The sequence below is a fragment of the Cottoperca gobio genome, chromosome 5, assembly GCF_900634415.1.
Source record: "Cottoperca gobio chromosome 5, fCotGob3.1, whole genome shotgun sequence".
NCBI lineage: Eukaryota > Metazoa > Chordata > Actinopteri > Perciformes > Bovichtidae > Cottoperca > Cottoperca gobio.
In genome coordinates this window covers 15,680,916-15,693,023 of record NC_041359.1, presented here as the reverse complement: position 1 = coordinate 15,693,023, position 12,108 = coordinate 15,680,916, and the positions used below count along the sequence as shown (strand labels likewise).

General features: G+C 35.2%; 1 protein-coding gene across 1 annotated transcript; it reads right to left on the bottom strand.

Annotated features, from left to right (window-relative positions):
- Positions 1-202: 202 nt before the first annotated feature.
- synprb (synaptoporin b) lies at positions 203-4,461 on the bottom strand. Its single transcript, XM_029432173.1, has 5 exons — positions 4,367-4,461; positions 3,737-3,861; positions 1,720-1,918; positions 1,382-1,573; positions 203-1,281 (listed from the first exon to the last, which is right to left on the bottom strand). The coding sequence occupies exons 1-5, from the start codon at positions 4,388-4,390 to the stop codon at positions 982-984; spliced, it is 840 nt and encodes a 279-aa protein (XP_029288033.1). The 5' UTR covers positions 4,391-4,461; the 3' UTR covers positions 203-981.
- Between the last annotated feature and the right edge of the window lie 7,647 nt (positions 4,462-12,108).

Sequence of the window (12,108 nt, the reverse complement as noted above, 5' to 3'; positions counted from 1 at the left end):
TATATATTTATAGAGATAACATATTTCCAAACTGATACTGCACATGCTTTCCATCAAACATAATATATTACGGTCTTCCTGGAGCAACTCAGGGTTAAAGACAGCCTGGTATTGAACTCCCGACATATATATATATATATATATATATATATATATATATATATATATATATATAACATTTAATTTTATAATAAGATAAGATCAACATCACATAAGTCCAAACAAAAGCAAACAACTACATCATTGTTCATTTATTCTTTGACATTTTATGCAATGATTTTCTGGGGTTTTGGAGACAACATATTGTCATATATACCTGCAGACCAAGTGCTACCACAGTACTTTGTTTCACTGAAGTAAATCATTTATTTAACATAGTTAATGGATTTTTATTACACCAAACTTATAGTAAATGCAAATTCTAAGTCTATCTATATGTTATAAAAAGCTGTCTGAACAAAAGTTAGCAGTTATATTATAGTGTCTATTTTAGGGTTAGGGTTAGGGCCTTTACTGAAAGAAGATCAGCCTACTACGTTGTTTTTATGTTATGTGAATATTTCATTTTCATTGATCCAGTATAATTATTATATTTGAATCCTAAAAATATTCCATCTGCCTATTATTATTATTATTATTATTATTATTATTATTATTATTATTATTATTATTATTATTATTATTATTATTATTATTATTATTATTATTATTATTTTACTGTTTTATTTGACCACTCAGTTTCTCCATTTCCAGGTACAACTTGGACATCGGGGAATCGCCCAACTCCAAGTCCATCAATTGAAAAAAAAGTTAGAATTTAATAAATCACGTTATGAACACCACATTTGCCAAAAAGTTACCATCAGTGTTTTCATTTAATCTAAATTAAAAATAATTTTCCCATCTCGTTCACCATGTAGAGCATTATACAAGAGCAAAATCACATCTCATTGACAAATATCATCGGCCCTTGAGAAGCCACTAAATTACTGGTTTGCCGAGATATGCGTGCGGTAAACTCAAGCTTACTTGTGACTGGTTGAAGCTAACTTGCCTGTTGATCTGCTGATTGAAACTGTCTTGTCTGGAGGGTTGTGGACCAAAACCCTCCTCCGGCTGCTCGAAGCTGCTCTCACTGTAGAGCCGCTGCCGCATTTCACTGGCACGTTTCCCAGAAGCACTCCTGGTTGGATATCTCTGACCTGTCTTGTACCAGCCTGTCTCTTTGAAGACAAACCAAATATTTCCAACCCAGAGGACGACGTTTACAAAACCAAAAACCTGGACACAGAAGAAGGGACAGGAGTGAATGGCTTGTTTTATCCAATTTTGTGTTTCAGTGCACAAAACTAGTGAGTAAGTTTGATGACTGAACACCTACCGCAGATGTATTAAGTTGTGACCAGAGAGGCTCCTGGGTGGCCGTGCATTTGTTCTCCTGAGCTCTGCAGGCTGATATGAGCAGAAGCACCTGTGTTGGGTTTGTGGCCGTCTTGATATCAGAAAGAGTTTTGGCCCAACAGCAACTACTGACCAGCCACATGAAGGAGAAGACGGCTGTAACAACAAAGTCCTGCTCAGGACAAAGAAAGAAAACATGGAATAAAATCGTTAATTTATTGTATTTCATGTCATAAAAACACAACATTATCACACTATATTTGATCTAATTCAGGTATCGATTAGAGAAATGTTTGCTGAAGATATAAACTCACTGACCACAAGCGGGCCTCTGTTGTTCTTCAAGTAGTTGTTCTGGTAGAAGACATAGACAATGGTTGCCAGCAGAGAGTACAGGAAAGCAAAAACACCCACAGTCAGGAAAAACTGAGCAGCTGAGGAAAAGTCGCCATCCAGGAAAATAATCTCTTCCCTCTCTGCCTCACACAAGGGAGCCTTGAAATGCACATCTTGTAATCTACGAGATAGAAAGAGGAGGTTTACAGTGAATGATACAAACAGATTGTTATTAAAAACTGTCATGCGAGGAGATTCAGTCTGTTTTTAACAACGTCACTTTAGCCGTCCATTGTTCGCTGGAACTCTGAGAGCTCTTTCATTAAAAAAAGCTAAAAGAAACTTAGATGCACAGGTGAGAAACCATTTGGTGTGGCATACAAAGGGACACATTCTACAAGATATATAAAGAAGCTGCAAGCGACTTGGCTCTTCTATGTCTTCTATATCTACAAAAGGAACTGTAGTAAAGTGATACAGTTTCCAAACTCACTTTCACAATGAGGATTAATCATGACATTCAATGGCAGGCTTTTCCCCATCATTTTTGTTTTTTTTAAATATTTGTTCATCCATTCATGAACATTCATTTATTTTTGGCATTTTCTATTTTTTGCAGTGGGTATTTATTTTGTATTTGTATTTGCACTCTTTCTTAATTTGTAGTGCTGCACAAAGACTTCCCTCTGAATAGATAAAGTTCCATCTTATTTTATTTAATCATTTATAAACTCCTTGGGCATATGGTGTGTCGAGTCTTATCAATATTTGCTGTATGACACACACTCCTGCTTGTCAAGATTACGAGTCGTCTACATCTCAAAACATAAAAAACATTTCAAAAGAACTGAAAAATACTCAAATTTGGGTTGGAAGCATTTTCAGTTCCTGTTGAGTTATTTATACATGACTGTGGGTACCACTGAACTAACACACAGACACCAGTGTCAAGTCAGCTGAGCTGTTAATGAGACGACTAATTAACAGTTCAGCTTGGCCATCACTGACTCTGAAGCCTGGAGTTAGGGGTTGGTCGAACACACTGCTGCACCACAAGACCACAGAGTTCACATCCACAGACCCACCACACCATTCATCAAATGAAATGTTAATTGTGGCCGGTCGCTCTCAAGACATACTGATGTCGTTCACTTAAATAATGTGTCTTTCCTGCATATTTTACTGCTGTGAAATTCAAGCCATTAAAATCTTGTTCAGGCTTGACTTTTTGTATAGAGTTGATGAGTAATAATCCAACTGCAAGGACCATTCATGGGTTACTTCTGCAAACTGAAACTAAACCATAATCTACTATAGCTCTGTATAAATGAGTACTTTGTTCACTCAAAATAGCAACGGGGCTGACAAATAAAGTCACTCTTATCTCATCCTTCAAACATCTCAGTGGTGTTTATTACAGCACCCAGGCGGTCCCGAATACATGCAGGTGTGCAGGAGAAATGAAACAGGGACAAAGAAAGATCACAAGAGCCCACCTGAGGTCAAGTCTCATGCTGAATGCTGCAGTGAAACATTTTGGACTTAAATTAGGACAGTTTCCTGCTCAGCTGTCCACCTTCCTGTTTTTAAATTGGGCAAGCTTTAATGGGGAGCAGCTCCTCTCTGCTGAGCCTGACAACATGATGGGTTAGAGCTGTACAGCTTTTAAATTGTTTTTTTTTGTTTCTTTTTGTCTGGCTGACCAGTTTCCGGAAATATGCAGAGATGATTGTCTGGTCATGTCTGGTTAGTCCACATTGCATTGTTTTGGGTGCCCAGTAAAATTGTCCATCTTTGTTAGTCTAATTAGTCTGTTAATTTCAATGAAATGATATAAATCAAAACATGTTAAAAGATGAACTGTAAAAGAAGAAATTATTAAACTTAATGTCATAAAAACAAAACGATATGGCAATTCATTTTTGCTCATTGTGTATTCATACGTTACCTAATGAAATCAAAAGATGTATGCAAAGCAAAGCACAAACAACCACTTTACCTGAAAGGATAGCCAAAATCAATGTTGATGCTGAGGTTACTCTGCCTCCTGCCTCCACAGTCCACTTTAACCTGGAGACGACCATAGTATCCTCCACATGTTGCAAAAGCACAGATGGCAAAAATCTAGGAAAACCAAATAATAGCCATAAAATGATCACAGTCTGTTGATAACAATTCATACATTTCATTGATCTGATATCATTTCTGAGTGCAGCGTACTGCATTATGTATAGACATCAATAAATTACTGATTATTAAGATTTATAATTGCTTTGAAAACAAAACCTGAATAATTTAAAGGTTGGAAGACAACTAACGGAGCTACTTACTGTGCGCTGGAGGGGGAGCACAGCAGTACAGTACAGATTCAATTTGACGATGTAAGTCTGAAGTCTATCATACATTTTATTTTTACAGTTCTTATGCAGAATATTCATATTAAGAATGAGAGATTTTGAATAGATTTTTCTTTACTTTTAAGTGGCGAATGTCACATCAATAAACTGCACTGATTCACAACAAGACATTTCATCAATCAGCAAATCGAAACAGTAAGATCACATAGATGGTGTAATTCATACAATGTAATATGCAGTGAATATCATTATAACCAAAAAGTAGAACTTACCGGCGCAAATATAACCATACACATTTAAAAATCACAGATCTCAAGTCCAACTCCACACAGTGTCGACAGCTTTTGTTATCAGGGTTGAAACGCCACTGATGTAGAAAGAGAGTGACTCTTCCAGCGGAGAGGCGGGCTGACAGGAGATATCTTCCCCAGGGAGGGGTCTGAGATGTTACTGTTCCTCTACAATTTGTCCACAAACACTGCAATAAACTATAAATACCATCAATAAGTGAATGTGTACGAATAGCTTGTTTACTTGTTATTGTAAGACCATCGGGGACAATGCTCTTAAAATATATTTTTCTAAATAAAGCATCATCAGAAACATGAAACAAATAGAAATATCTGCTTCAGCTTCTCTTTGCTGCAATGAAAACGTATAGCTTTTAAGAAAACTATAGGCCCATCTGCAGATTTAGTTATTTTGAATTATTCAGGTAAACTGAAGGATTAGTTGTTCCTTTAAATCCTGCTGCTTCAGAAATGAAATCTATTTATAAAACCGATTAGATTATCGGTAAAATGCACTGAAGCTGAACTCAGGCCGGTTTTGTTTTGGATTTACATGGTTTCACAGGACAGCACAGATTTCAATGTATTAACTACTTTCCTGGACTAAATCAGTACATTGATAATAGAGTTGATCTTTAAACACAAAGCTTTTAACTTCTGTTTTGTATAAGAGAAACAATGTTTGTTTTCTTCTGCTAATGTTTGTTGTTGGTTTGTTGCCAGCTTTGAATGTAGAAAATCAAGTGGGGAAAAAATTATTTTAATAAATTATTTGGATGAATGAGTTTTTCTTGTTTTCTGAATTAATTTATGATTTTGCGTGTGTGTGATAATGTGAGGTAAGTAATTGAATTTATTTGAATACTAGTGCAGTGCCACTTCAAAACATGTCTGTTCGGAACATGCGGATAGCTTGGCATGTGGTAGGCATACAGCTGGTTGCAGCTTTCTTTAGAACCGCTCATCCAAACAACTTCACACACAACATCGTGGTTTCTTGAGTCCTAAGCAATACACCTGCCATGACATAGTTGCGTCCCTTAGCAATGGGAGAGTATACACGTCATTTTTAACAGCTAGCTATTTGGAACCAGGCTATTTCTGGGAATTAATGTTTGAAATGTTTGAATTTGCTTCAATGTAACATCTCCAGTCTCTGTTTCTTCATCTGTTCTTAAATGTACTGTAGTGAGCAGCGGAGAGCGAGTTGTACCCATAGACTGTATAAATCATGTACGTAGTCTCTGTGACGTCACCCATAGGTTTCTGAAAAGCCATTGTGAAGCTCAAAGTGGGTGTTTCAACCCGTCGAGATGCAAGTAGGTCTATCTGAGCCACACAGTAGCAATGGTTTGGGTTAGGATAGGTTGAGACAGGCCGATGATTAAAACAGGTGAGTTGTATAAACATGAACCCCTGTACAGTTATGTCAATAGTCAATTAATAAATGTCAATGAATTTTTTTAGCACCGATTGCCGCTTGCTTTTGCCGGTGTAATAGTTAATACTGTTGCTAGTGACGTGGAGCAAGCTGCATGGAGGGTTTTAAGGCTAACAACTAAATATATAAATACATAACACAATAAATTATTACATTTTGAAATGCTTAAATATATGAATAAATAAACAATTATGTAATTTAATGCTCAATTATCACCATAAATAAATAAATCACAAAATAAATGAGACAATAAATATATAAATGTTAAATGTAATTGGGTATTTATTCATGTATATATTTACACATAATAATAATAATAATAATAATAATAATAATAATAATAATAATAATAATAATAATAATAATACATGATAGTTGTATAGCGCTTTTCTAATAACTCACATGTTCACACAAACACATGTCTTTAAATATATTACATAACTAATTAAATAATAATTTGTGTAATTATATTTAGTTTCAGCCATTAAAACCCTCCATTAAGCTGTACCCAGTATGCCGCTTGGCAGCGTATTTAATATGGGTCCTCTCTCAATACACTATACAGTGTGTACATAACGCTCGAATAAATATGTAACGTAGATCTCAAGAGCTGGCACTCAACACTGCACCTCCTTAAGTCCTCAGCAATTCACCCGCAGAGTGTGAAGTCGATCAGATGAACGGTGGAGGAGAAAATGGAAAGAGAAACGTACATCCGTACAGACTCCTTCCACTTCAGTTCGATACATTACAACAAGACATTTCCTCCCCAAAACCTGTGTTGCCCTGGTAACTGATCTGTTCTTATTCAACAGTATAAAAACCTTCTTCATATGTTTCTAACAACAGTGTAATAACCTTCTTAAGTTAATATGTTTCTAACAACAGTGTAATAACCTTCTTAATATGTTTCTAACAACAGTGTAATAACCTTCTTAATATGTTTCTAACAACAGTGTAATAACCTTCTTAATATGTTTCTAACAACAGTGTAATAACCTTCTTAATATGTTTCTAACAACAGTATAATAACCTTCTTAAGTTAATATGTGTCTAACAACAGTGTAATAACCTTCTTAAGTTAATATGTTTCTAACAACAGTGTAATAACCTTCTTAAGTTAATATGTTTCTAACAACAGTGTAATAACCTTCTTAATATGTTTCTAACAACAGTGTAATAACCTTCTTAATATGTTTCTAACAACAGTGTAATAACCTTCTTAATATGTTTCTAACAACAGTGTAATAACCTTCTTAATATGTTTCTAACAACAGTATAATAACCTTCTTAAGTTAATATGTTTCTAACGACAGTGTAATAACCTTCTTAATATGTTTCTAACAACCATGTAATAACCTTCTTAATATGTTTCTAACAACAGTGTAATAACCTTCTTAATATGTTTCTAACAACAGTGTAATAACCTTCTTAATATGTTTCTAACAACAGTGTAATAACCTTCTTAATATGTTTCTAACAACAGTATAATAACCTTCTTAAGTTAATATGTTTCTAACGACAGTGTAATAACCTTCTTAATATGTTTCTAACAACAGTGTAATAACCTTCTTAATATGTTTCTAACAACAGTATAATAACCTTCTTAAGTTAATATGTTTCTAACAACAGTGTAATAACCTTCTTAAGTTAATATGTTTCTAACAACAGTGTAATAACCTTCTTAATATGTTTCTAACAACAGTGTAATAACCTTCTTAATATGTTTCTAACAACAGTGTAATAACCTTCTTAATATGTTTCTAACAACAGTGTAATAACCTTCTTAATATGTTTCTAACAACAGTGTAATAACCTTCTTAATATGTTTCTAACAACAGTGTAATAACCTTCTTAATATGTTTCTAACAACAGTGTAATAACCTTCTTAAGTTAATATGTTTCTAACAACCGTGTAATAACCTTCTTAATATGTTGCTAACAACAGTGTCTCCTTTAACAATTTTTAACATGTGAGGCTATATGCTCAAGAACATTAGAGTTACATTGTACAACTCATAACTATCTGGTGCTTATAGACATGTTCAATTGTTACTGTACTTCGTGCAATGTGTATATCAGCTGCATCAGACAAAAACATAAGGTACTCAGGGACATGGTTTTGGGATCAGGCAATTGTTTAGGGTCCAATAAATTATTAGGCCAGCTCTGCAGCAAGTATGATAATATGATTTTAAACAATACAGTTTTACGTCTCAAATTACAAACAAAATATTGTATATTGAAATAGTAATAAATCGATGTTCATTATCATACATTACAATAAACAATACACTGTAGCTTCTTGTATTGTAGATTTTCTTTTCTAATGATGACAGTTGGGCCATTTTATTGTAATAAACAGAATTCTGCTGACCTCTTTTGGTGACAAATCTGTATTACAAAATGAATTTAGGATTGTGCACAATACTGATTGAAATAAATAATGTATTCCACTGCAACCTGGATTTTAGATGTACGGATCTATCAAGTGATATTTCAGACTGGTCTGATTTTGTGCACCAGATTAATTATTAATCTTCACTCTATGTTCAGTGATAACACATGTTCAAATTGACCTTTCTCGATTGAGGGGCTATTATAGCTCAAAAACTCTACATTTTAGGCTGAAGTGATTTCTTACTCACAAAACAGCATGATTACCAAATATATAGGCATTTCCAAACCTAAATAGTACACAGAGCATGAGTCTCACAGAAGAAGATGAATAATCAAGGGCCTGAGGATGATTTTTCTTGACTTTTTACCACTTGATCTTTCACTTTGTATTGTATGGTCTGTCCAGGCGCTTGTGTTGCTCACACTATTCTAAAGTATTGCAGTTACTATGCCCACAGTTTTCACCACACCACGGGATCACATATTATGGTACTTTCAAATGATCAACATTTCTTTTTTCAAAAACAAAGTGCTTTGAGAGACAAAGTAAAGCACACACTCAAAGACATAATGGAGCTAGTGATACAGGACAAAAGCAGCTGTTAATACATTCACAATAACAGGATAAATACAGGAAGTAATAAATAAAAGGATGAAGAGTAAAACAATAAAATAGTACATATAAATAATAAATAATACTGTATAATACAACAACTGCTTTGCTATTATTAGTCTGTCATACGGCTCTATTCTGACTGAATCACTCATGTACATGTAGGTTATGAGTAAAAAGAGGTCTGAAACATTATTTATCCATGTGGCTTAGACAGAGTTTGATTTCAAGCCACTGTGGATTTGACATTGACACGACTGCAAGTTATATATAAGAATAAATGGGCCACTGGAATCTTGAAAGTTATTCAACTACGGAGGAAGCAGCCAATGTCGGATTAAAAACATGAATAACAATGACTTAAGAAAGTCATTAGAAGTGTGTCTTGGGAAGTTATCTAAAAAAAGAAAGTAACTTTGATTAACTGATTCCCTCAGGCAGGCTTTTGATGTTAATAACAAAATGACTGATGACATTTTCAGTCTACGATGAAAAACAGTCAGAAGAATTCGGTGCCAAAGGATCACTAACTGTTGTTATGGTTCATATGAGGGGAAATTATTTGAAAGGCAGCGAAATCCAGACTTAACACAGGATTTAGGAATCAACTCTGAAAGTGATAGATACCCAATGCTGAAGAGTAAAGCCAGAAGTCATGAGGAGTATTTTAAAACTCATTTCACAAGCTGGAGGCTGACAGGAATATTAAGCTGCGGTAAAAATAGAGGTTTATGCAGAGAACAGATAAAAACACAGCTGTCCAATGTGGTCAAAAATAAACATTGATTGATTTTGTAGTTCTCAGTTGAAAGAAACAGGAGGACTACATTATAATTCAATCGTAAGTTAGTTTTAAAATACCCATCCAATGTCTTTATTATGAATGAGGCTCGTGGAGCATGCATGTTGACTCAGTCAAATATTCAATGATGTTCTATTGTCAATAACTCATAACTACAAAAAAGGGCAGAAATCCAATCATGAGGTTTGACAGTTTATTCCTGTAACATCCTGCAAATCCAGCCAGGTTTTTGATTTCCATCCAAAAAAATAAAAATAAAATCTAATCTCTCTGAAACTTTCTACATATTTTTACACTACACTGAACCCTATTACATTTTGGCTCCTTCAGTATGTCGGTTTGTTTTGGTAATTGATAAATAAAAATGAAACATTTTGTGGCCATAACTCGGAAAGGGGCCTTGTGTCAAATTCTAATTTAAAGAGCTCTATTATTTTAGTTTATATTCTGCTTGCGTGGTTCATACTAAAGTATTTCAGCAAAATAAGCACTAGATGCACTGGAAGTGGAGGGAACTTGGAGGCGACAGGGTACAAACACATTGCACAGCGGTAAGTTAGGGGCAGTGGTAACAGTACTCATATCTTTTACTTAACGGTTCAATATGTAATTCTGACGCATCTGCTCCAAATAAATCTTTTTATTCCATGGCTATATATCTCTCTCATATCCCAGCACCAGTAGTCAGAGCGGGCTGATAGAGCACTGGGTCTAACCTTTGTAACAACAGCAACATAAAGCTTGACTATCCGGCGGGGAGTCGGATAAATGGGTGCTATCTGCTACCTGCTAACGGAAGATCCGTCCGTCTCCCATCCACCGCACACTCTACTCCTGCAGGGATCATGGATGTGATGTTGATAAGCCCTGAGACTGGAGCTACAGTGTCTCACTATCACCTCTAGAGGAACAAGTGGTATGACACACTGGAGCGGCACTAGTCAGTTAGCATGCTGATTTCAGTAGATATCTCTGCAACACAACACACAGACGTCTGTGACATAACGTCAACACTGTTACCTCTTCACATTCTGTTGATAATGTTAGTTCATTGTTTAAATGTTTGAAGTTTAAGATCTTATTTTAGGTTACTACTAGAACATTATTACATGTTTTAATATTCAAAAAACGAATTATTTTCTCATACTGTGTGTCTGAATATATCTGTATTGACCCACCTGTCTCTTTTAGCCCCTCTCCTGAAAAAGCCCTGTCTGCTTTGATTGATTGCGAGAAAAATTTCAACGGTAGTTCTTCATCCGTGGTTGGAGATATTAGATGGGGGCGGTTCATTCTGATGACCCTACATCTGACATAGGTAGGGGAGCCAAATCCAAATGGCTCGTTGAATCCAATGTTTTCTGACCGAGGCAGCCTGCAGAAAACTGACTGGGTTGACCCTATTTCACAGTTTGTGGGTCGCTGGGCACTCTTGATACCTAAATGTACGTGCACAAACTCTGAAAACTCGGAGTTTTTCATAATATTTCTCCTTTAAGAAAAAGTATCAGTACAACAGTGTAACATTACAAGTTAAAGTCCCATATTCAAAATATTATCTTTGTTGACGTTTAAGTTTTAGCTTCAACATTTACTTATCAAAAGTAAAAGTACCCATCATGCAGTATGGCCCATTTCAGAATAATGTGTGTTATATTATTGGATGAAAATGATTGATGCAGTAATGTGTAATGTTACAACTTGGAGCAAGGTGGAGCATGTTAATGCACTTTATTTTGTAGCCTAAAGGTGTTCTTTAAGGTAACAGTCCTATTATATATCATCATCATCATTTAACAATGTAACACAGTAACTTTGACTCAGAACACATTTTAACAGGCATTTTACTTTACTGGTACATTTAACCCAAATACTTTTACTTTTACTTGTGTAGCATTTCTTTAAAGTACCGTAATAGTACTTTTACTCAAGCGAAATATTCTAGTACTGTATCCATCACTGGCGATCAAATATTCACTTTGTTAGTAGCGGTGGATATTTACAGTAAACACAAAACAGATGACTTTAACTGCTCTTTGGTTATTCAGCCAACAGAGGGCAGTACTTAGCTGTACTGATCGAGAGGAACATCTCTGAGCCTGCAGTGATTAGCTCTTCTTACTTTCTCACTGCATTTGATCTTTCTCCTCTCTCCAAAATCCAGTTGACGGTTGTGTCTTCTGTATGTATAATAAGATACATACATCTGAACTCTTTCACTGCTGTGTGCACTGATTGGATAAATCGTATATCCTACTTGGTCCAAGAACTATAAGCTTTTTCGTCATGTTAAAGTGGTGAGGCTCCAGCTTCTCGCTGCATTATTAATGAATCTTTTTTTGGCATCATCTCTCCTCTCTACCCTGAAAACTGTGTGAGGGAGAGACAAGCATAAATCTGGTGGTTTTTATGAGGCCTCCACCTGGAAATGGGCTGTCTAACGAATGATATAGTGTTTTTTACCTTTG

Coding starts and splice junctions, on each gene's coding strand:
- synprb (XM_029432173.1), bottom strand. CDS start 4,390: ATGTGTATGGTTATATTTGCGCCG. Junction 1,574..1,719: donor ACAACAGAGGCCCGCTTGTG/GTCAGTGAGTTT, acceptor TGTCCTGAGCAG/GACTTTGTTGTTACAGCCGT. Junction 1,282..1,381: donor CACAACTTAATACATCTGCG/GTAGGTGTTCAG, acceptor TTCTGTGTCCAG/GTTTTTGGTTTTGTAAACGT.